Here is a 22,247-nt window from a genome sequence, read left to right on the forward strand (position 1 = left end):
CTGCGGCAGTTGGGGGTGTTGCCCAGCTGCAAGAAGCATAACAGAATGTTCTCCCTCTGTCACGGCATCTAGACCGTTGTTGGGTTTTTTTTTTAAGTTGGAGGTATAAATGAGACAAATGAACTTCAGAATTTCAGTACTACAAATCTGCCAAGACAAGTTAAAAAGGGACTGGCATTCTACATTGAAGAGAATAAACCTCCAAAGACTGCATCTGTACTGCAAACAGTTAGGCAGAAACCGCCTGAGGCCTCTTTGGATTGGCCAGAGTAGGAACAGGCTTGCATCCCACAGACCCTTGCCAGCCTGCCTTGCTTTAAGCAGAGCATCCCACCCCCCATCCCACCCACCCGTAAGGGAGCACCAGCACCCTCTGAGCAGTCCCCAATACTGACCCTGAGCCGGAGGGGAAGCTCCTCGGGGCTCTTGCCTGCCAGCTCGTCATCGTCCTCATCCTGCTCCAGGAGCTTAGTTGGGAGGATGCCTTTTGCGTACTTCTTGGTTATTTCAACAAAGTCATCCAGGGCGATATAGCTTTTTGCTGGAGGTGGGCAAAACAAACGAAGCAGAACATCAGCAAAGGCGAGGAATTAGGAGGGCTGATATTGGCACTTCCAGAACAATGGCCAGCCTGGTTTTACAAAGGGGATATCTGATTGACGATGACGATGGAAGGGCCAACTCCAGGTCTTGGGTCAACTGTGGGAGCAATGCTCTCCAGGGCCCCTCCTCTCCTGCCACAGGCACAGGCATATGTCCTCCGCCGGAAGACTCTGTGCCCCTTTGTGATCCTTGCAAGGCAGCCCAACACAGCCTTGGGCCCGAAAATTACCTTTTCTCAAAGCAGGAGAGAGAAAACAGGGGACTATGCTCAGCCTCCTCCCACAAAATGTGTGAAACTGCTCATCTAGAGACAGGAATCTGAGAACACCCATATGACAAAATTGCCAAGTTCCAATCTGGGTTACATGCTGGCAGGGCTGCATGCTCCCATGACGAACCTTTGACGTCTGCTTGTCTGATTGATATGGATTCTTGGTGGATTCCAGGATGTGGACAAGATCTTTGGACAGATGAGACTTAAGGCAGTGCAGATCCTGTCCAGATTTTAGAGATATCACCCTGTATACTAGGATTCCCTGTGCAAAAAGGATCCCAAGGAAAATAGTACTGGGAACAACCCTAGATAGGCCTACTCAGATGTCCATGGCTTACACTCAGGAAAACAGCTGTACAATCACTGTCTTAAAGACTGCAATTGAAGCTAAACAGCTCTCACACTGGCCAGCAATTTTAAAAACCTCTGCATTTAAATCTGAGGAACACAGCCTTACATTCACTGCTCACCAGCCGTTCCAACATTCTTCTTTGCTTCTGAACAGCCTTGGGAACTGGGCCAGGCTGCTTCTCACCACCTGTATCCAAAAAGACAAGTTTGATCAGTAAGCAGGGAAACAAAGAGAAGAGGAAGTCATTTACAAGATATAAAGCATCACCTGCCCCCTCCAGAGGAGCTGGGAATCTCTGGCCCAGAAGGGATCCAGGACAGAACTGACAACTTTATACTTACTGTTCAAATGGCCCTTTGAATAAAAAGTAAGACTGCAAAAAGCTTATCACAGATGGGAGCCTTTCTGAGATAATAGAAGAAGTGAGGGATCAGTTAGAATTTGAGATGCTAAAACAGCATTTGTCCTAAAGAAGGAATTTCTTCTGTTTTCTTTTTATTTCCTTATTCCAGTAACACACGCAAAGCAAAATGTGTGCCTTTCCCATGTATCCCACCAGCTGAAATGTGTCTTCAATTGTGAGGCTTAAACTGCCACCCCCACCCCCACCCCCACCCCCACCCCCACCCCCACCCCCACCCCCACCCCCACCCCCACCTCCACCTCCACCTGAACATACTCCACAAAGGGAAGAAGAAAGATGAACTGATCTTACCCCTGGGCAAGCCCACTGTAGAATAATCTAGTCTTTATAAACTATTCTGAGAGGGCTGGAAACAGCCAGTACTAGAGACATCAACAAGGCAATACTGCATTCTTGATCTCCAAGATGGCGGCGGTGTGAGAACATTAACACTCTTCTGATGAGCCTCCCAAAAAACTTCTAAAAAGCCTTTCTGCAGCTGCTTTGAAAGCAACAAATATGGTTTTTGACCTTGGCTGTTGTCAATTTGCTAATTGCAGTTATCTGCAGTTGCTGGTTATATTGCTGAACTGCGACAGCCTTATCACTCTGTGGTCTGCAACACAGTCAGCTCCCCTTGCTCCTTGAAACAACGGGACGCTGTTTTACACCTAGGTCTGTACTTCAGTCATCTGTGGAGGAGCCGTTGTTTTGATCCCTTTGTTCCTTTGTCCTTGTAAGACCTTTTGTGGTCTCTGTGTGGACTCGTGCGGACCAGCAAGCCCGGTCATTCTTGTTTACTTGGACTACCAATTCTCCCAGGGAGGACTTGAGTTTTCACCCAGCTGCTGATGTCTGTTACTTCTGGCTGCAAGTTTATCACAAAAAAGTGCAGACTACAGACTAAACAGGCTTCATCTACTGAGGGAGTCTGTACTATGTACTATGGTTACCGTGATAGGTATGCTGCCAACTCTCTGTGATCCTGGACTTCTCTTTACTCCTGCTGCTGCTGCTGCTGTCGCTACCAACTTTGAGCTAAGTGAGTTGGAGCTGTGATCCAGAGGCATGTTACTTGGCTGCTTGGTTGTTTTGCCACTTGGCTACTCTATATTGTGGTGAGAACTCTATGAACTTGGAGGGGATCAATAGAACGGACTGCTTCCTTTCTCTATATCTGCCTCTGGTTCTCCATTCGGCTTGTTTGCCTCTGTTATCCCAATTCAACCCACGCGGAGAATATTTTAGTTTATTTTACCTCTCTATGGTATTTGCTGTATGATTTTGTGACATTGCATTAATTACTAGCCTAAAGTAATTTATTAGTATTTAATGGTGATATTTAATGCTGTTTTATTCAAATGCTGTTGTTTTATTCTCTTTTTAGGTACCTGATTTTATAGGCCCAGTTTTTGGCAGAACTATCTTTTAAAAATTATTATTATTATTAATTAGTAATTACAGTGTAGATTGCTAATTTTGCTGCCCATCTCTAGTTCATTCTATGTTTATATGTTTCTATTAAACTGCATTTCTGTAGATTAGTTTATATAGGTAGTTAGCTAAACTTGATCTGTAGCTTTTAGGACTTGTATCAACCATGATTAGCAGTTAGTATGGTGTGCTAGAGACACAGAAGATCTGGAAACCCAGCCCTCCCAGAAACAAACAAAAATGGAAGATTTCTATTCTGTTCCAACAAAGAATAGATTTACTCCCTTAGCACAAAATATTGCAGTCTCACTGGACAGTTCAATAAGCCCTGGCCTGGATGGCACTGTCCCAGTCAAGTTGGATCCCAATGTTAAGGTCCCTTCTAATAATTCACTACTAGGTATTGAATCTATATTGGGTGACTCAGTAAATGATATCTGTGAATTGATTCTAAGGCTGGTGGCAAGAACTGCTGACTCAATTTTTACAAGGATTAAGGATATTGATGCAAAACTTGGGCAGATAAATAAGAACTTATTAACCATTCATGAACCCTCGGACATGAATGTTTCAACTTGGAGTAAAGAAGTTAATGCCACCACAAATTATTATAAGGAAACTAATACCAAAGAGCAACAACAAAAATTAGTCCTTCAACGGACTAAAATCTGTCTATCAATCTTTAAATATAGAGATTTTCTCCCTCCCTGGCTTTCAAGTCCCCAAATTAAAAAACACCTGACCCTGTTGCGAGGACTAAGTACTAATCAGATTGACTTGATCTCCCATGAAAATCTAAATATCTCTAAAATCACACAAAGAGTAATTTTAAGCTATAGGGGGACCAAACTCCCTTCCCTATTGTTAAATTGGCGGAGCTACCTTCAATCCAAGGGAATAATTCCTTCAAGGGTCTATTTAAACCTCCGTACTTTCCCGCTATTGACATCCTTCCAAAAGACAGATTACTATAATAAAAGAGTTAGGAACTTGAATGAACCCAATGGCCCCCAACATCAAAACTCCCATCAGAAAACAACAGCAAACATCAGGGAAGAAAGGCCAAACTTTGAACAGAATGTTCTAAAAGTACTCTTGGATCCTGGAAATAAGGAACTCTCTTCATTTGACAACTCTCTAGAAGAAAATGTGTTGTCCTCCTTTCCTTTGCTTTCTTTTGAACTTCAAAACCATATAATAACCAAACTAAACAACTTACGTAACAAACTGTCAAAACTAATAAAACCGTATTCTCCTATGCCCTCCCTAACTCGACCAATTCAGCTGGAGCGAGACCCTCCACTAATTGAGCTAATTGATCTAACTGATGCACACAATAGTATGGAGGGGAGTGTAACTAATGAAATCCAAGTGCACCCCCATTCCTATTCATCAACCCAGTGCAAACTAAATTCTGCCCAAAACCGATGAATAGCTCTAGATTCTGCTCTCAATACTACTGAAATATTGGCAACAGAGGATCAACCTGGAAGCTCCTCTGTTCATTCAGTTGCTCCAGTAACAGAATCAAACTGACTAGGACCCAGACTTTCATCCTCAACCCTCCAAATACTAGCATTAAACATTGCAGGATGGCATAGTAAGAGGGGAGATACTGACTTTTGCTCATTCCTCCAGTCCTATGATATAATTCTCCTTCAAGAAACTTGGGTTCTAGGTGAAGTGCATTTACAAAGATATTACACCTACTTACAAGGATATGCACCTCAGCGCTGATGTCACGAGGAAGAGGTAGAAACCAAATCGGCCTCTGCTTCCTAGTGAAAACAAATCTTAAAGAAACTTTATCATACATAGGGGATGCCCCTCCATACGCCCAAGCACTCTTAATCCATGCCAACCCAACTATTATCCTAGTTAATGTATATCTTCCTCCAATCTCAGAGGCTACTGAGGGATATTTAAACTGGGAAGAGGTGACACATTATATTGTAACCCTCAAAAGTGACCATCCACGGGCTGAATTAGCCCTTATTGGGGATTTTAATGCTAGACTAAGAGCCAACAAGCACCTATCAAATTCAAATCCAATAGGAATCAATAATAGATGTCTTTATCATGGAATAGACCCAAAATCCAACAGGGCGAGCACTAACTTTATCCAATTGTGCTCTGACATGAATTTAAAAATTCTAAATGGCTCTAAAAAAGCCCCGAACTCAAATGAGTATACTCATTTCTCAGTTAGAGGTAATAGTGTCATCGATTTCGTTTGTGTCTCCTGGTCCCTTGTCAGTCAGATCAGCAACTTTGTAGTTGGAAGTCGAACAGAAAGTGACCACATGCCTCTAATTCTCTCTGTTAAGACAGACTTTATGGACCCCCATCCAGAGGTAGACTCTGTAACTTTAGATTATCCCCTGAGTTTTAGAAAATTATCTTGGACCCCTATCTTACTCCCTCAGATTGAGCAAATTATAAATTCCACCAAAATGCAAGATTTGAGACATAAACTAATTACAGCAAACTCCATTAACTCTATTTTGCAACTCTATGATTCAGTAATTGGGCTTTTTTTATTACCTATCAAAACCTACTAATAAGAATACTTCAACCCCTACTTGGTTTGATAAAAAATGCTTATTGGAAAAGAAGCTGTTAAGGCACTATTACATGCTCTTCCATAAATCACAATCTCTTGACGACCAATCCCATTATCTCAGAGCTAAAGCTGACTACCAGTCTCTTGTTTAAAAAAAAAAATCCGAGTTCCACAACAGAAATTGGGAATGAAGAAGAAGAGTTGGTTCTTATATGCCGCTTTTCCCTACTCAAAGTAGGCTCAAAGCGGCTTACAGTCGCCTTCCCATTTCTCTCCCCACAACAGACACCCTGTGGGGTGGGTGAGGCTGAGAGAGTGCTGATATCACTGCCTGGCCAGAACAGTTTTATCAGTGCCGTGGCGAGCCCAAGGTCACCCAGCTGGTTGCATGTGGGGGAGTGCAGTATTGAACCCGGCATGCCAGATTAGACGTCCGCACTCCTAACCACTACACCAAACTGGCTCTCCAATCATTAAATAAAGCACTAATTTAATCTGATAACTGGATATTCTGGGGAACGGCGACTAATACCTCAACAAACAACTCCAGTAAAACTGTATGTCCTATTCCAGCTTCCAAATGGATGGACCATTTCTCCAAATTGTTTACGTTACCATCTCCATTAGACACTCTACTGTCCATTGGACAATCCTCTTCCTTTCCCTGTTGGCCAAACATTGAACCTGCTGAGATTTCTGAACTGATAAAACCTTTAAAACCTCACAAGTCACCTGGCTGGCTCAGACGCGATTCCTCCAGACTTGTGTGAGGAGCAAACGTAAACTAAAGGAGGCAATAGGCCCACTGTTGGGTGCAGATGGACAAACTCTAACGGAAGATGCACAGAAAGCAGAAAGGCTTAGTGCCTATTTTACATCTGTTTTTTCCCACAGGTCAAAGGGTTTAGGCACATCTAGAGATGGCCGTAGCCAAAGGATAGTGTCTGGGTGGCAGGTTAACATGGACAGAGAGGTTGTGAACCTTGGGGTACTTGTGGATTGCAAACTAAACATGAGCAGGCAGTGTGATGCAGCGGTAAAAAAGGCAAACGCCATTTTGGGCTGTATCAACAGGGGCATCACATCAAAATCACAAGATGTCATAGTCCCATTGTATACGTCCCTGGTCAGACCACACCTGGAGTACTGTGGGCAGTTCTGGAGGCCTCACTTCAAGAAGGACGTCGATAAAATTGAAAGGGTACAGAGGAGAGCGACGAAGATGATCTGGGGCCAAGGGGCCAAGCCCTATGAAGATAGGTTGAGGGACTTGGGAATGTTCAGCCTGGAGAAAAGGAGGTTGAGAGGGGACATGATAGCCCTCTTTAAGTATTTGAAAGGTTGTCATTTGGAGGAGGGCAGGATGCTGTTCCCATTGGCTGCAGAGGAAAGGACGCGCAGTAATGGGTTTAAACTACAAGTACAACGATATAGGGTAGATATCAGGAAAAACTTTTCACAGTCAGTTCAGCAATGGAATAGGCTGCCTAAGGAGGTGGTGAGCTCCCCCTCACGGGCTGTCTTCAAGCAAAGGTTGGATACACACTTTTTTGGATGCTTTGGGCTGATCCTGCGTTGAGCAGGGGGTTGGACTAAATAGCCTGTATGGCCTCTTCCAACTCTATGATTCTATGACTTGATTATTAAATATGCTGACTGGTGGGCTGTGCCTCTTGCACATCTGTTTACCAAAATCATCCAAACAGGACTAATCCCAGATTCATGGCTAAATTCTATCAATTTATAAAAAAGAAAAAATTGACCTTCCAATTAACTACCGCCCTATCAGTTTATTGTCAACTATAGGTAAGCTTTTTGCAAAATATCTGGCCACTAAACTTATAAACTGGATTTCTGGCAATCACATTATAGGGCCAGAGCAAGTAGGGTTTAGGAAGGGATATGTTACTTTAGATCATTGTACTGTTTTAGCTTTTTTAAACCAGAAATATACCAAACCTAAGAGGGGGAAATTATTTGTTGCCTGTATTGATCTAAAAGCGGCCTTTGACTCAGTTTCCAGAGAGAAACTCTGGATAAAATCAGACAATCTAGACATAGACCAGCATCTACTATTTCTATTTAAAAAGCTCCATTATAACAACTACTGCCAAGTCAAATATTCTGCTGAGGGAAATTTAACACCAAAAATCCAAATAAACATTGGAGTTAAACAAGGCTGTATCCTCGCCCCTCAGTTATTTAACCTTTTCTTAAATGACTTACCCTTCTGTTTTGATAAAGTTAATGGTCATCCCCCCTTTCTTGGCATAAGAGTAGTCAAGTTCTTGTTGGCAATTTTAAATGAAAATCTTTTTACAATTGAATCTACATCTGGAATTGTTTGAAATTTTCATTTTACACTTTGCAATTTTATGCCAATAAAGGTATTCTGATTCTGATTCCCCTTGCTCCAGCTAGCCTTGTTAGGCATGAACCAAATATGGAAGAGGAAGGATATCAGCCTTAATACAAAGTGCCAGCTAGTCAACGCCGTTGTCTTCCCATAACAACCTATGGAAGCGAAAGCTGGACCCTGGAGAAGGAAGACAGGAGAAGAATAGAGGCTTTCGAATTATGATGTTGGAGACGAATGCTGCAAATACCATGGACAGCCAAAGTTACCAACAAGATAGTTTGGGAGAGGAGCAGGCCAACTGCGTCATTGGAAGGGAAGATGTTGCGGCTAAAGCTCACTTACTTTGGACGCATCATGCGATCAAACTCGTTAGAAAAATCATTAATGCTCGGCATCGTCAGCGGCAAAAGGAAACGTGGTCGCCAAAGGATCCGCTGGCTCAACACGATCAAAGCCGATACAGGGATGACCATGAACCAACTAAAAGAAGCAGTTAGAGACAGGGAGGCATGGCGAAGACTTTCCTATAGAATCGCCAAAGGTCGGACATGACTGAACGGATAACATCATCATCATCATGAAGGCAGAAAGTGGCAGAGTTAAAGTACTGATGGCTAAAAGAGCTTGTAATAAACAGTATATTTTTCTTCCACCATTTTAGCAGGGCTAGATGAGTGCAAGGGAAGTCCAAGCTCTGCCCTCTTCCCTTTGGGAAGAGCTAGGACACTTCTCTTGAAGGTGTTCTGAATGGATTCTAAGCCACTGAGTGCTTGCTCCTTCCTGCCCCAAACTTTGATGCCATGCAGTAAGCTGGGGATGATTTCAGTTGTAAGCAGTTTGATAGCTGGGTCTATGAGGTGTCTCCCCTTCGTATGGTAAAATCTCATGATTGCCCCCAAGGTCTTTATTGCTTTTAGGGCATTCCACGACAAGGTCTTAGAGTACTTAAGTACTTAAATGATTTGCAATGCTCGATTTGGGTGCCCTGTATGCTCCAAGTTGATCTTTTTGGTTTTCTTTTAAAGACAATGACTTTTGTTTTTTGGTAGTTAATAGTTAGAGCTTCCTCCCTACAGTAATCACCCAATCTATCCAGAAGCCTATTTAGTCCAAACTCTGGTCAGAGAGAAAAGGGCAATATCATCTGCTTACAGCAAGACTGAGATTTTCTGCCGGCCACTCAGTAAGTCATAAAACTGTTCAGGGTGAAGATCCCAGGTTTTAAAGAAAAAGGTACCCTCTGTTGCCTTCTAAGAGCCCCACCCCCACCCTCACCCCAGTTACAGTAGCTCAGCTAACAAGTCGAGGTGAGAGCTCTGCACAAGACTTCAGAGAGCAGCTGCTGCAGGGAGGAGGCTGTATCAGGCCAGTGGTCTGACTCAGTGAGTTGCTGTTGAGGCTGACATGCTGTCTGAGTGCCTGGCTCATTCAGTGGAGCAGAGATGCTCTTGTACACCTATGGAAATGTTCATGAAACAAGCTTGCCTACTCCTTCCTTAAGAACAAAAGGAGCTTTCTCATATAATAGCATCCCTTTCAAAGAATAATACAAACCTTCACCATCAACTTGGTCAACATTTTCTAATAGTTCTGAAACTGCCAACTGCCTTTTCTTCTCTGGATTGAGTTTCCAGTACATGACCGAACCAGCTTTTCTCACCACTCTTTCCAAATCAGTCTCAGATGCTAATTTCTTCACTTCTTGCTCGTTCTCCAAAGTGATGCCTTAAGAAAAGAAATTATATGTTAAAAACATCATACCTGCACCAGGTATATTTACCCCACTTCAGAGTGGACTTGAGGACGTGAGTGTTGTTTATCGTGTCATTTTATCATAGAATCATAGAATCACAGAGTTGGAAGGGGCCATACAGGCCATCTAGTCCAACCCCCTGCTCAGGGCAGGATCAGCCCTAACCATCCTAAAGCATGATAAAGAAATATCATATATTTCAAATTAATAGAAAAAGCAATTAGAAAAGAACATGCAATTCAGATATGGTTGCATATGCCATCAGATGTTCTTACAATAAACAACGCCATCAGACAACTGGCTCAAGAGGAGCGGTATATAAATTAAAGATAAAGAAATAAAAGGGAAATGGGATGAATTTTATTTATTTATTTATTTATTTATTTATTTATCATACTTTTATACCGCCCTCCCCGGAGGCTCAGGGCGGTTTACATTATAACAGAGAACCATACATAAAACAGTCTGTAGAACATGTACACCAATAACCAACAACCAATTTTAAGGCTGCAGACTTTGGCCCCTCATGGGTTCAACTCTGATATGGGACATCTGACTTCAGAGCATGTATAAAAAATGCTGTGTCACTGTAAGAAATTTAATTGCTGTGGACAGTTTCAGCACTAGCTGAATATTTTGATTTATTTCATATCTGTACCATATATAAACCTGGATATAAATGGTGGGAGGCGTTGGGACTCATCTCAAACCTGATTGGACCCCTGGGGAGTCACTGACCCGGGAACACCAATCAGGCAGGGGATAGCCTGCCCCTAACTGCCTCCACATCTCTGATTGGCCCTTGGGGAGGGCACTCGACCCCAAAGGACCAATCAGGAAGGGGACACACCATCCCTGACTGCCTCCCCCTCCGCCTTCCAGCTGCATGAAAAGGCAGCAGTTGGGTAAGGTGGCCCCAGCTCGAGCAGCCCTGCCATAGCCTCGCAAGGGCTGCCTGGATGGGTGTGTGGCTGGACAGGCTGGGCAGGTAGGCAAGGAGCACCTGCCTGAGCTCACCCCCAGCATGACTAGCCTCATTGCTGTGGCAGGGCTGCCCAGGCAGTTGGCGGGGGAGGCAGGGAGCACCCAGGGGAGCTCGTCCCTGCTGCAATAGCTTCACAGCCACTTTGCAAGTCCCCAGTGGGGCTGCCTCGGCAGTGGCGGGAAAGGTAGGGAGTGCCTGTCCGAGATCGCCCCCACTCCACCCAGCCTCACACCAGCCTAGAGAGGTCTTGGCAGGGCTGGACTTTAAAGCCTGTTGTATTTTTTATACAATAGGCTTTTCTGCTAGTATTATATATTTTTATTGTCTTGCTTCATAACCAACATATAGTTTATTATCTTATATTGTATATTAGGCAATCCATACCTATATTTGAAATGAATTTTGATCCAGTCTTTTAATACTATTTTCCATAATTTGGAATAACTTTTATTAAAAGAATATTAGTTAAATATTAGTTAAATAAATAAAATATTAGTTAAAAGAATAACTTTTATTATTATCTTCTTCTGTATCTATTTATCTACATTTACATCAAATACAAAACTGTTTTTAGAGATGGTGAATTTGATTGGGATTTTGCCACCTCCTGGCATCCTTTCCCTTTTGTTCTGCTGGCCTTAGAAGTGTCACTGGGCTCACACTTCGTTCTCTGGCTTGGGAGTAGCATGGCCACCCACCTGCATCTGTTGTTGATAGGCATCCTTACTAACCACCAACAGACAAGGACTCCCTTTAACAAGTGGCCACTTTCACAGTTTTACAAAACAGCACAGAAGTGGGTCTTACAAAAAGCAAACAGGAGGCAAACAGAAAGCAATGAAAGATTCTCACAAATCAATTTATCGTGTGTGAAATCCATAGTCCTTGAGCAGGAAACTCAAACATCTCCCCTGGCAATCACACTATGAATATTCACGCTGCATGGGAAGGCTGTACTTCTGAGGCATTACTGGTCACCAATGACACAGACACACAAATACTCCTGTTCAATTAAAAAAAAAAACCTGCTTTGGAGGGATGAGTGCTTTCTTGCTGTTCTATTCATCTGACGTCCATAGATGTCCACAAAATCCCTCATATTTGGGGATGCTAATTTTATGAGCTTAGGCAGATTGTGAGTGGGTGGGCAGGAAGGGATGTGCCAGTCTCTTGTGGCCCTTCCTTGCAGTTCCACGGAATTGCTGCTCACCAGTGTGGGATGGTAGGTGGACTTCCGCCAGGCCAGGCTGGATTCTGGAGATTTTTTTTTTTGGGGGGGGGATAATTTGGGCATGAAACTGTGGTCACTGTGGATGGGCAGGTAGTTGTGAGTTCCTGCACTGTGCAGGGGGCTGGTCTAGATCAGTGGTCCCCAACCTTTTTATCACCGGGGACCAGTCAACGCTTCACAATTTTACTGAGGCCCGGGGGGGGGGGGGGGGCGTAGTCTTCTGCCAAGGGACGTCGTCGCCTGAGCCCCTGCTCCACTTGCTTTCCCACTGACGCCCCTAAATTCCCATTGCATGCTGAGGGGCGCTGCCAGCAGCAGCTGCGGAATGCCACGCCGAAGCCCCAGCCATGGCAGCCGCTGGAAAGCACCAAAGGTGAGCTAGGGGCAGAGTCGCAGGGCAGCCCTTGAGGCAGCAGTCAGGAAAAAGGACAAGGAGGAGCTGTATCCCGGTACCAACTGATCCACGGACCGGTACCAGTCCCCTTGTCTAGATGACCCTGGAGGTCTTCCAACTCTATGATTCTATAATACCAGCAAGACAAGCTTCTGCACTGGACTGCCCAGTCCTATATATGGAGCACTCCTAAGCAGGTCTACTCAGAGGTAAGTTCCATGTTATTCATTGGGCCAGTGATTCAATTTCCTAGGGCCTAGCCACCATCTTGCCAGGATTTTTCCTTTGTCACATGCAGCTTCCCACGCCAGCTTTTTCCAGTAGGATTTTAACAAGAACTGAGTCCTGAAAGTAGATTGATACCAGAGGCAAATCGACAAGTGCTAGATGGTTTACACTGAAGTGTAAACAGGAACAAAGTGTGTTGAGGACTAAGCACATAGACTGACATCAATATTAACACTAAATCAAGCATTGTGGAGTGTTATGCCTTCCTCAGGCAGGCTTACTATCTATGAATACAGCTCTTGGCCACAACTAAGTGCCAGGCCAGGCTCAGCGGCCCAGTGCAGGGCTGCAGTTCCTTGGGCAGGGCTTGGTAGCTGCTCAACCTTTTCAGACCCCCTTCTTCCAGAGTGCCCTGCCTCCCTCCATCTTCAGACCCTCACTCCTGATTAACTTCACGTCTCCAAGGCTCAGCTCCTAGGGGCTGATCCAGAGGGCTGTGGCTTCCCTGCTCTGTCCCTCACAAGGACCTACTCCCAGGAAAATGCCCCTGGGACCACAATGCCCCTGGGGACCTACTAAACATGAAAATAATTCTTTTCCTTCCTTTGGTAGCTGATGCCTGTGCATGCTCCTTCGAAAGCACTTGAATACAAAGACAAAAACCACAAGCCATCAGTTTTGCTTGGGAGTCAACAACCCAGTTTTTCTTGGGAGTCAGCAACCAGTCTGCCTTCTAATGACTGTCCCCAAAGGTTAGCTCAACATGGAGATCATGCAGAAAGAGGCCATGAGAGACCAGGAGGGAGCTGTACCTCTTCGGTCTGCCAAGCACTGTTTCAGTAGTTTGCTGGCTCCCTTTCGTCCTTGTTTAGCAGCAAGCAGCAGCCACTCCACTGCTTTGCAGCTGTTCAGCTCTTCATCTTGGTTTCCTGCTAGCTTCAGGTAGGACTTCCCCATCTACAAAACATAACAAGTCTTGTTTAAGCAGCTCACCTCTTTGCTCCCACATGTTGACTGAGTTTAAACATGCAACGGTGTACAGGACTGGCTGCTTAATGAATAAATATTCATTTATTTATTTATTATTTATTTATATAATAATCATCAGAAAGGCCAAAGCTGAGAGTGAGCTAAGATTGGCCAGGGAAGCCCATTGTAACAAGAAAAGATTTTTCAGTTGTGAGGAGCAAACATAAAGTAAAGGAGGCAATAGGCCCACAGTTGGGTGCGGATGGACAAACTCTAACGGAGGATGCAGAGAAAGCAGAAAGGCTTAGTGCCTATTTTACATCTGTTTTTTCCCACAGGTCAAAGGGTTTAGACACATCTAGAGATGGCCGTAGCCAAAGGATAGTGTCTGGGTGGCAGGTTAACATGGATAGAGAGGTTGTCGAGAGGCATTTAGCTGCACTGGATGAGTTCAAATCCCCTGGTCCGGATGAAATGCATCCGAGAGTATTCAAAGAACTTTCCAGAGAACTTGCACAGCCCTTGTCCATCATCTTCGGAACCTCTTTAAGGACTGGAGATGTCCCGGAGGACTGGAAGAGAGCAAACGTTATTCCAATCTTCAAAAAAGGGAGGAAGGATGACCAGGGAAACTACAGACCAGTGAGTCTGACCTCTGTTGTGGGGAAGATAATGGAGCAGATATTAAAGGGAGCGATCATCAGCACAATAAGGGACATATGTCCATGCAGAGGCTGGATCCTACATAAATATGTATTATTTCAATGAAGTAACAAGCTGTGCATTAAATGGTTTTGAGGACACTATTTGGCATCAAAAATTGTTCTTAGTCTGTTACCTTTTTGAACAGGATACTTTTGGGAAGGCACTTGTTTTAAAGATAATTGAGAAAGGCAAGGCCGAAATGAGGAGTTACTAGAGAGTTACCATTTTATCCTTATCTAGCAACAGCACTGCTGTATCAACAATTATGTTACGGTATCCCTATTTGGGGTCCCGACTGTACTTCCAGCATTGAATCACTCCAGTCATCTTTTCTCTGCCAATTGCTTGGTGCACCCAGGTGCGTGGCTGAGTTTTAAGCCTTGAAAGGCATCCCTCTTAACTACTCGAGCCTGGCTTAACATCTTAAAGTTCTGGATCCAAATAGTCTGGTATACTGTATACTTGGAGACTGCTGCATCTCTACCTGGTATAGGAAACTCGTTCACTATTTAAAATCTACTGGACTGACCCTTGAAGAATTTCAAGACCTACATGAGAATTCAGTGTTTGGCTGAGTTAAACTCCAAATCCCAGATTCTGGCCACCGAGGAGGAGGAGGAGGAGGAGGGGGAGGGGGAGGGGGGAGGGGGAGGGGGAGGGGGGAGGAGGGGGAGGAGGAGGAGGAGGAGGAGGAGGATGAGGAGGAGCTCTCACTGCAATTGTTTTGGTTTTCGGAGATAAGAGATAAGAGCTGTGAATGGGAAGATCTCACGAGAACTCTGTTCCAGCACGAGAATATCTGCCTTACTGACTTCAATACGTCACATTCCTGTGCTGGAACATTAGAGAATAAAACAGAGGACCTCTACTGGCCACTTGTAAAATTGTTTGAGGCAGGCTGTTGTTTTCTAAGTCAAAAACATGTCTATGTTAAAAAGACTGGCTCATCTAATAGAGAAACAAACCCAAGATTTCAAAGCATTTACAGAAGGATTGGTCAAAAATATCTTCAAGGAGATCCAAGATGGCAAGGAAGAAGTCTCCAACAGGAATGATGGATCAATAACAGTGGCTGATGATAGCTCTAAACAAGGTGGAAAACCAACAGTAGAAGAGAAATCTGAAATTCTGGAGACGGAAAAAGGGATGTCGGAGTTCTGCAGCCCAGATAAGGACACCCTTTTTAAAAAGACATACAGCCATCTCAAAGCAACAGTGTACAAAAATCAATCAAAAGATATATGGATCTGTAGTGAAAGTAACCGATTTAAAGGAGCTCTTTGGGGAAAAAATTGTATTGATACTGGAGTCCAGGAGGTGCTATGGCCTCAAGATTTATCGATGCATACTCTGTGGGAAAGAGTACAACTGCGCTTTCTACGCCAAAGGCCAATGGGACAGAATATAAGTCTACGGGAACGACAAGATGTAGCAAGCCTCGAGATGAGACCCCCTTAAGAAGACCGAAAGCTCATATTGTTCTATGTTTAATGTTAAGCATTCAATCTAAACTTAGAAACTTATTATTCTCTGTATTAATAACATATACTGTATTCTATATTTCTATTTTTATGAAAAAGAGGAAGCAGTGTTTTTTTCTCTCTTGTTTCTTTTCTTTTGTAGGCATATAGGTAATATAATCGTTAGTGTTGGAAATATAAAACGGGGTTTCCCCCCCTTATCTTTTATTCTTTCTTTATTAGTGTATTGTTATAGGGCCAAAGCTCACACTGATCTGTAGAAAACGTTTAATGTTAAGCTCTCAACTTAAATCTGAAAATATACCTGTCAGGATGGCTCTTAGAATGGGTCAAGTATAAATTGTTTTGTAGATGTATCTGTATTAAGGATAAGGGTGGGCAGAGACATGGCACTTGGATAGCTCGAATACTTTGAGCTCCTGTTCCACTGAGGGTCAATCGCTGCTGTGATTGACAGAATCGGGTTTTGGGTGCGCTAACCCACCCACCATCTACTCAGGAATTCCTTGTGAATCTCTGGGGCCTCTCTGTTCCGCAGGGAAATTAATATCCCATGGAACGTAAGCTCAGTGTGCACAGAGTCCAGCAAGTGCCATACGCCATTTTAAAACTTTTTTCTTTATTTTCAACTCTGTAATCTACAGAGCTCTTTATTTTAATCTACAAAGCTAATTGGATATTTCCCTGCAAGACTTTCAACTCATCACAACTCCGGAGTGAAAACAACTAGCAGACATCAGATCGAGCCTACAAACAAGGCGCCTGACAGGTTAAGGTGCAGGTGCAGATAACCTGGACAAGCCCCCCATCTGTTGCTGTTGAGACGTTGTAGACAAGAAGGGTTGAAGAAGTGAAGCGGAGTAAAGTCAGAACATCAAGGAGGCACTGCAGGATTGGAGGGTAGAACACTGGTGTAACTATTTTTTTATAACTTGGCTATAAAGTATATTGGGTATACCGGTATATATGTTGATTTAATAGTGTTTTGTAATAACAGAGTTTTAAAAGTGACATATACCAGGTGACATAACCATTTGTTGATTAATATAATCTGTATTCAATGTATGTCTGGAAAAAAAGATAGACAACTCCCCAAAGCTGATAGATCACCAAAAAAGAAATTAAAGGTTGATGTGACAGCCTTTTGGAGACGAAAGAAGGATATGTCAACAGCTGCCAAAGCAAAGAAAATTAAGGAAAAAGAAAAAGAACTAGAAAGATTGAAACGGCAACAACAAGACCTAGAAGAACTGGAAGAAACTTCAGAAGAAGAAAGCATAGATATGGAAAAAATAGCCCGCCTCCTGGAGAAACAAAGTAAGGAGTTAAAAGCTTACATGGAAGAAGTGCTTAAACAACAATCTAAAGAACTCTCCAAAGAAATACAAGACACTAAGAAAGAACTCTCAGATAGTATAGACGGAATAAAAATACTTGTAGAAGGAAATATAAAACAATTAAAAGAACACAACGCTAAAATTGAAAAACTGGAAGGCTGGAGAGCAGGAGCAGATGACAAGTTTGAAATTCTGCAGTCAGAAGTGAGAAGTAGGAATGTGAAGATTAGAGGGGCCCCGGAATCTTTTGGCAAGGAAGATTGAAAGAAAGAACTTACTGAGGCGATCGGTGCATACTTGGAGGAAGAAGAGGTGAAAATTGAGAAAGCTTACAGAGTAAATTCTAGAGCAGCCAAGAGAAACAACCAGCCAAGAGACATTCTCGTTGGCTTTGAATCTAAGTCAGTAAAGAACGCACTCCAAGGAAAGTATAGAGAAGATCCATTCACCCTTGAAGACCAAGAAGTTAAGATTTTTCAAGACTTACCATCAGAGATATTACAAAAAAGGGCGCAATTTCACTTCCTACGGCAAATTCTGATTGGACAAAACATTAGATACTTATGGAAAATTCCATTCGCATTGGAAGTTATTTTATCAACAGGAAGAAGGATCATAAAAACACTACAACAAGCACAAGAATTAGCGGATACCCTAGCCGAAGGCTCTGCGTTGTCAGAAGAACAGAGAAAACAGTCAAGCCAACAAGAACACAAGGGAGTAGCAAGAAAAGGTGCTGGGACCAGAAAGTAAAAATGGAGCTTTTGAAGATAGTTTCTGTCAATGTCAATGGATTAAATTCACCGAATAAAAGATCAAAAGTTTTTAATCAATTAAGGAAACTAAAATGTGATATAATATGTCTACAAGAAACCCATATTGCACAAAGACATCAAAACTTATTGAAAAACAAAAGCCTAAGGAAAGAATGGATTGTATCAGCAAAGGAAAAGAAAAGAGGGGTGGTGACGTATATTGTAAACCCCAATATAAATGCGAAGACTATATCCGAGGACCCAGACGGACGCTTTTCTATCTTAAGGATTAAGCTCCCTGATGGCCAAAATTTTGTCTTGGTGAATCTATATGTGCCAAATAATGCCAAAGAGATGTTTTATAGGAATTTTTTCTTGTCCAATTCGGATTTATTGGAAAATGAGGTAATGATAATTGGAGACTTTAACGCAGTCCAAGATCCATATTGGGACAAATCTTCAAGGAAAACAGGCTCAACATTTCCACCTTCTGTAAGATCTAACTTCAAATATCTGGCTCTAGTGGACGTCTGGAGAGAACATCATCCAAAATCGCGCCAATATACATTCTATTCAAACAGACATGATGCTTACTCAAGACTGGATCATTGTTGGCCGTCAAAACAAATGCTACACAAACTGAGAACTTCAGAGATACTACCAAGCACCTTTGCAGACCACAACCCATTACAAATAGAGTTATGTGTGAAAAAAGTCGGAATAAGAAGGTGGAAAATGAATAATTATCTTCTGGAGGACCCAAAGGTCCAGCAGATTTGTGAAGCAAGTCTACAAGAGTTCTTCCAACTAAATGCCACCCCAGACTCTTCATTGGCCACGGTGTGGGACGCCAGCAAAGCATATATTATTATTATTATTATTATTATTATTATTATTAGATTTATAGCCCGCCACTCCCTTGCGGCTTGTGAGAGGCATACTTTTGCGACTTAACACCACAATAAGAAAAAGAAAGGAAAAGACTCTGAGTGAAATAAAAGTAAAACTGCAACAGACAGAAAGGCAACACCAAGAACATCAAACTAGAGGACTAGCAAAACAAATAAAATTATTAACAATACAGAGAGACAATCTAGAGGCGGAGAAAATGAGGAAGAAACTTGACTATCTCAAACAAAAAAACTTTGAATGGGCAGATAAACCGGGAAGATGGCTAGCTCAAAGACTGAGGAAGAGCTATCAGAAGCATAGTATCACAAAGTTATCACATGAAGGCCTGAATTATAATAATGAAGCAGAAATTCATTCATGTCTTACCCATTTTTTTTCAGAACATGTATACAAAAAAGGAACAAAATATAGACCCTGGAACATTCTGCCAAAAAATATCAATGAGCAAATTCACAGATCATCACAGAAAAATTCTCAATCAAAGAATTACAATGCAAGAAATAAATGATGCAATAATGGCAACAAAAGCCCAAAAAGCCCCAGGGCCGGATGGACTGAGTGCAATATATTACAAGAAGATGAGCCATGTTGTCTCTCCACACTTACTTCAACTATTGAATGAGATTATAGACAATCCTGGAAAATCCCTCCCAAAATCATGGCAACAGGCCTCAATAACACTTATTCATAAAGAAGGAGGAGATACGAACTCACCCAACTCGTATAGACCAATTTCTCTGCTAAACGTGGACTATAAAATTTTGGCAAAAATCTTAGCAGAAAGACTGAAAAAATGTATCGGAGACGTTATACACCAAGATCAAACTGGATTTATGCCAAGAAGACTAATAAGGAACAACATAAGATTCGTTTTGAATGTGGCAGACTATGTGCATAAAGAAAAGTTGCAGGCTGCTTTCATATTCTTGGATGCGGAGAAAGCTTTTGACAACGTTAGTTGGGACTTCCTGTTTGAAACACTGAAAGCAACCGACTGTGGTGGTACTTTCCTGGAATTTATCAGACAAATATACTTTGAACCAGATGCTAGAATTTTAATAAATGGAATGCTCACAAAACAATCCATCAAAATAGGTAAAGGCACCATACAAGGATGCCCTTTGTCTCCACTGTATTTGAAAGAAAAACCATGGGTAACAGTTTCCATGAAAGACTATGGCCAGCAAGAAAACAAAAACAAAAAGCAGTAGCAAACACCTGGATTAGTGGGCTCTTGAACGTATAGTCAAGAGCTCAGACAACTGAGAGCACATGGAGAGAGCTACTGGGGAGAGTTGCTGCTGACCAGGTGAGGCTATTGTTCTGCCTCAGTGAGGTGATTGCTGGGTAATTGTTGGGAGGATTAAAAAGGGCTGCTCCTCACCAGAGGCGCGAGCCTTTGGCGCCTTTAAGGGCGAGAGACAAAGGGCTCTTGGCCTGTGGCTCTTCACCTGGGGTTCTTGGCCGAGCAATTAGAATCAGTAGATTATATCAGTAGATTATATTTCCCTAGTACTTCCACTGCCTAGACATTACAATGGACATCCAGGACACTCATCCCATCATCTGCAGTGAGTGTGACATGATTGCCTTCCTCCCAGAAGACAAGATGGACTACAGCTGCCCCAAGTGTAAACTGGTAAGACTTTTGGAGGAAAAGATTAGGGGATTAGAAAACAGAATTATTTCTCTGACCCAAAGAAAGAAAGGGGAGGAGTTCATAGTCCAGAGCTCTGCAACTTGGAATAAAGAGATTACAACCAGTCCTGAAGAGGATAAGGAGATTGACCACAATAGGGAGCCTCTGCAGGCAGTTCGGAAAAAGACTGAATGACGAAGGGCGAGACAGTTCTCGGGGCCTTTGGAGCTCCAGAATAGATTTCAGGCCCTTGCAGAGGAGGTGCAAGGGTCAACAAGGGAAGAGGTCCCAAAACAAACTCTAAGACAAAGGGAAGAGGCCACGGGGACAGAAGGAAATGGAGTTGAGAAGGAAAAAAAAAAGGAGAGTACTGGTAATTGGAGACACCCTGCTAAGAGGAATGGATCGCCATGTGACTGGGCCCAACCCCCTAACCCGAGAGGTGTGTTGCTTGCCAGGGGCGAAAATTAAAGATGTTTCAGAAAGGCTGCCCAAACTCCTCAAATCTACGGATCGCTACCCATTTGTGATGGTACATGTGGGAACGAATGACATGTCCCTGAATACCATCGCTCCTATTAAAAAAGACTATCAAGATCTGGGGAGGAAGCTCAAGCAAATGGGGGCACAAGTGGTATTCTCTTCAATCTTGCCTGTCAAGGGAAGAGGAATGCGTCGGGAGAGGAAGATAATGGAGGTGAATCACTGGCTGCGTAGTTGGTGCCGGCAGGAGAGATTTGGTTTCTGGGACCATGGGATAGGCTTTCTTGAGGAAGGCCTACTAGCACCTGATGGACTGCACTTATCGAAACTGGGGAAGAATGTGTTTGGCAGGAACCTGGGGAGATTCATCAAGAGAGCTTTAAACTAAAGCCACTAGGGGAAGAAGACGATCAACATAGGGAGTGTATGGAAGGAAAACGATTGGAGGCAGCCCAACTGGCAAGGCCAGCTCATAGGGAACCAAAAGTAAAAGGATTCAGATGTCTTTATACTAACGCCTGAAGCATGGGCAATAAAAAGGAAGAGCTGGAACTTCTAATGCTGATGGAAAGGTATGATCTAGTAGGCATCACAGAAACTTGGTGGAATGATTCTCATGACTGGAATGTAATGGTGGATGGATATGAACTGTTCAGAAAAAACAGAATAGATCGAAGAGGTGAAGGAGTGGCACTGTATGTGAGGAAAGGGCTTACCTGTCAGGAAATTCTAGTGAAGGAGAGCACATCTACAGTGGAAAGCATCTGGGTGAAAATAAGCGAGGGGAAAACAAACAGTGTGGTGGTTGGTGTCTGCTACCGACCGCTTGACCAATGAGAGGATGTGGATGCTGCACTTTGTGAGCAGCTTGAGAAAATATCCAAGTGCCAGGACCTTGTCATCATGGGTGACTTCAATTTCCCAGATGTGTGCTGGGAAACAAACTCTGCGTCCTCAGTCATGCAACTTTCTGACCTGCCTGGCTGACAATTTCATTTATCAAATGGTAGATGAACCCACAAGAGGTTCAGCCATACTGGACTTAATACTGACCAACAGGCAAGAGTTGGTGGATGAGGTGAAGGAGGTGGGGACCCTAGGGGGAAGTGACCATGTCCTCACAGAATTCCTTTTGAGATGGGGAGCCAAGGAAGCTTGTAGCCAGACGCGGATGTTGGATTTTCATAGGGCAAACTTTAATAAACTCAATGACATGATGAGTGTCATACCATGGACGAGAATGATGGAAGGGAAGGGAGCATGTGAAGGGTGGGCGCTACTCAAACAGGAGCTATTGCATGCTCAATCAATGACTATCCCAGAAAGACGAAAACACTGCAGGAGCTCTAAGAAGCCTATTTGGATGAACAGAGAACTTCAAGAGGAA

At 43.1% G+C, this 22,247-nt stretch overlaps 1 protein-coding gene across 3 annotated transcripts in view; it reads right to left on the minus strand.

Annotated features, from left to right (window-relative positions):
* The window catches only part of WFS1 (wolframin ER transmembrane glycoprotein), a 41,589-nt gene that overhangs the window by 2,710 nt on the left and 16,632 nt on the right, over positions 1-22,247 (minus strand). For all 3 annotated transcript variants that reach the window (XM_077301704.1, XM_077301706.1, XM_077301705.1), the window contains 4 exons: positions 13,392-13,536; positions 9,543-9,713; positions 1,335-1,415; positions 396-541 (listed from right to left, as the gene is read on the minus strand). In XM_077301704.1, the coding sequence (XP_077157819.1) occupies positions 396-541; positions 1,335-1,415; positions 9,543-9,713; positions 13,392-13,536 (543 nt within the window). The remainder of the gene's footprint in view (positions 1-395; positions 542-1,334; positions 1,416-9,542; positions 9,714-13,391; positions 13,537-22,247) is intronic.

The sequence above is a fragment of the Paroedura picta genome, chromosome 10 (genome assembly GCF_049243985.1).
Source record: "Paroedura picta isolate Pp20150507F chromosome 10, Ppicta_v3.0, whole genome shotgun sequence".
Taxonomy (NCBI): domain Eukaryota; kingdom Metazoa; phylum Chordata; class Lepidosauria; order Squamata; family Gekkonidae; genus Paroedura; species Paroedura picta.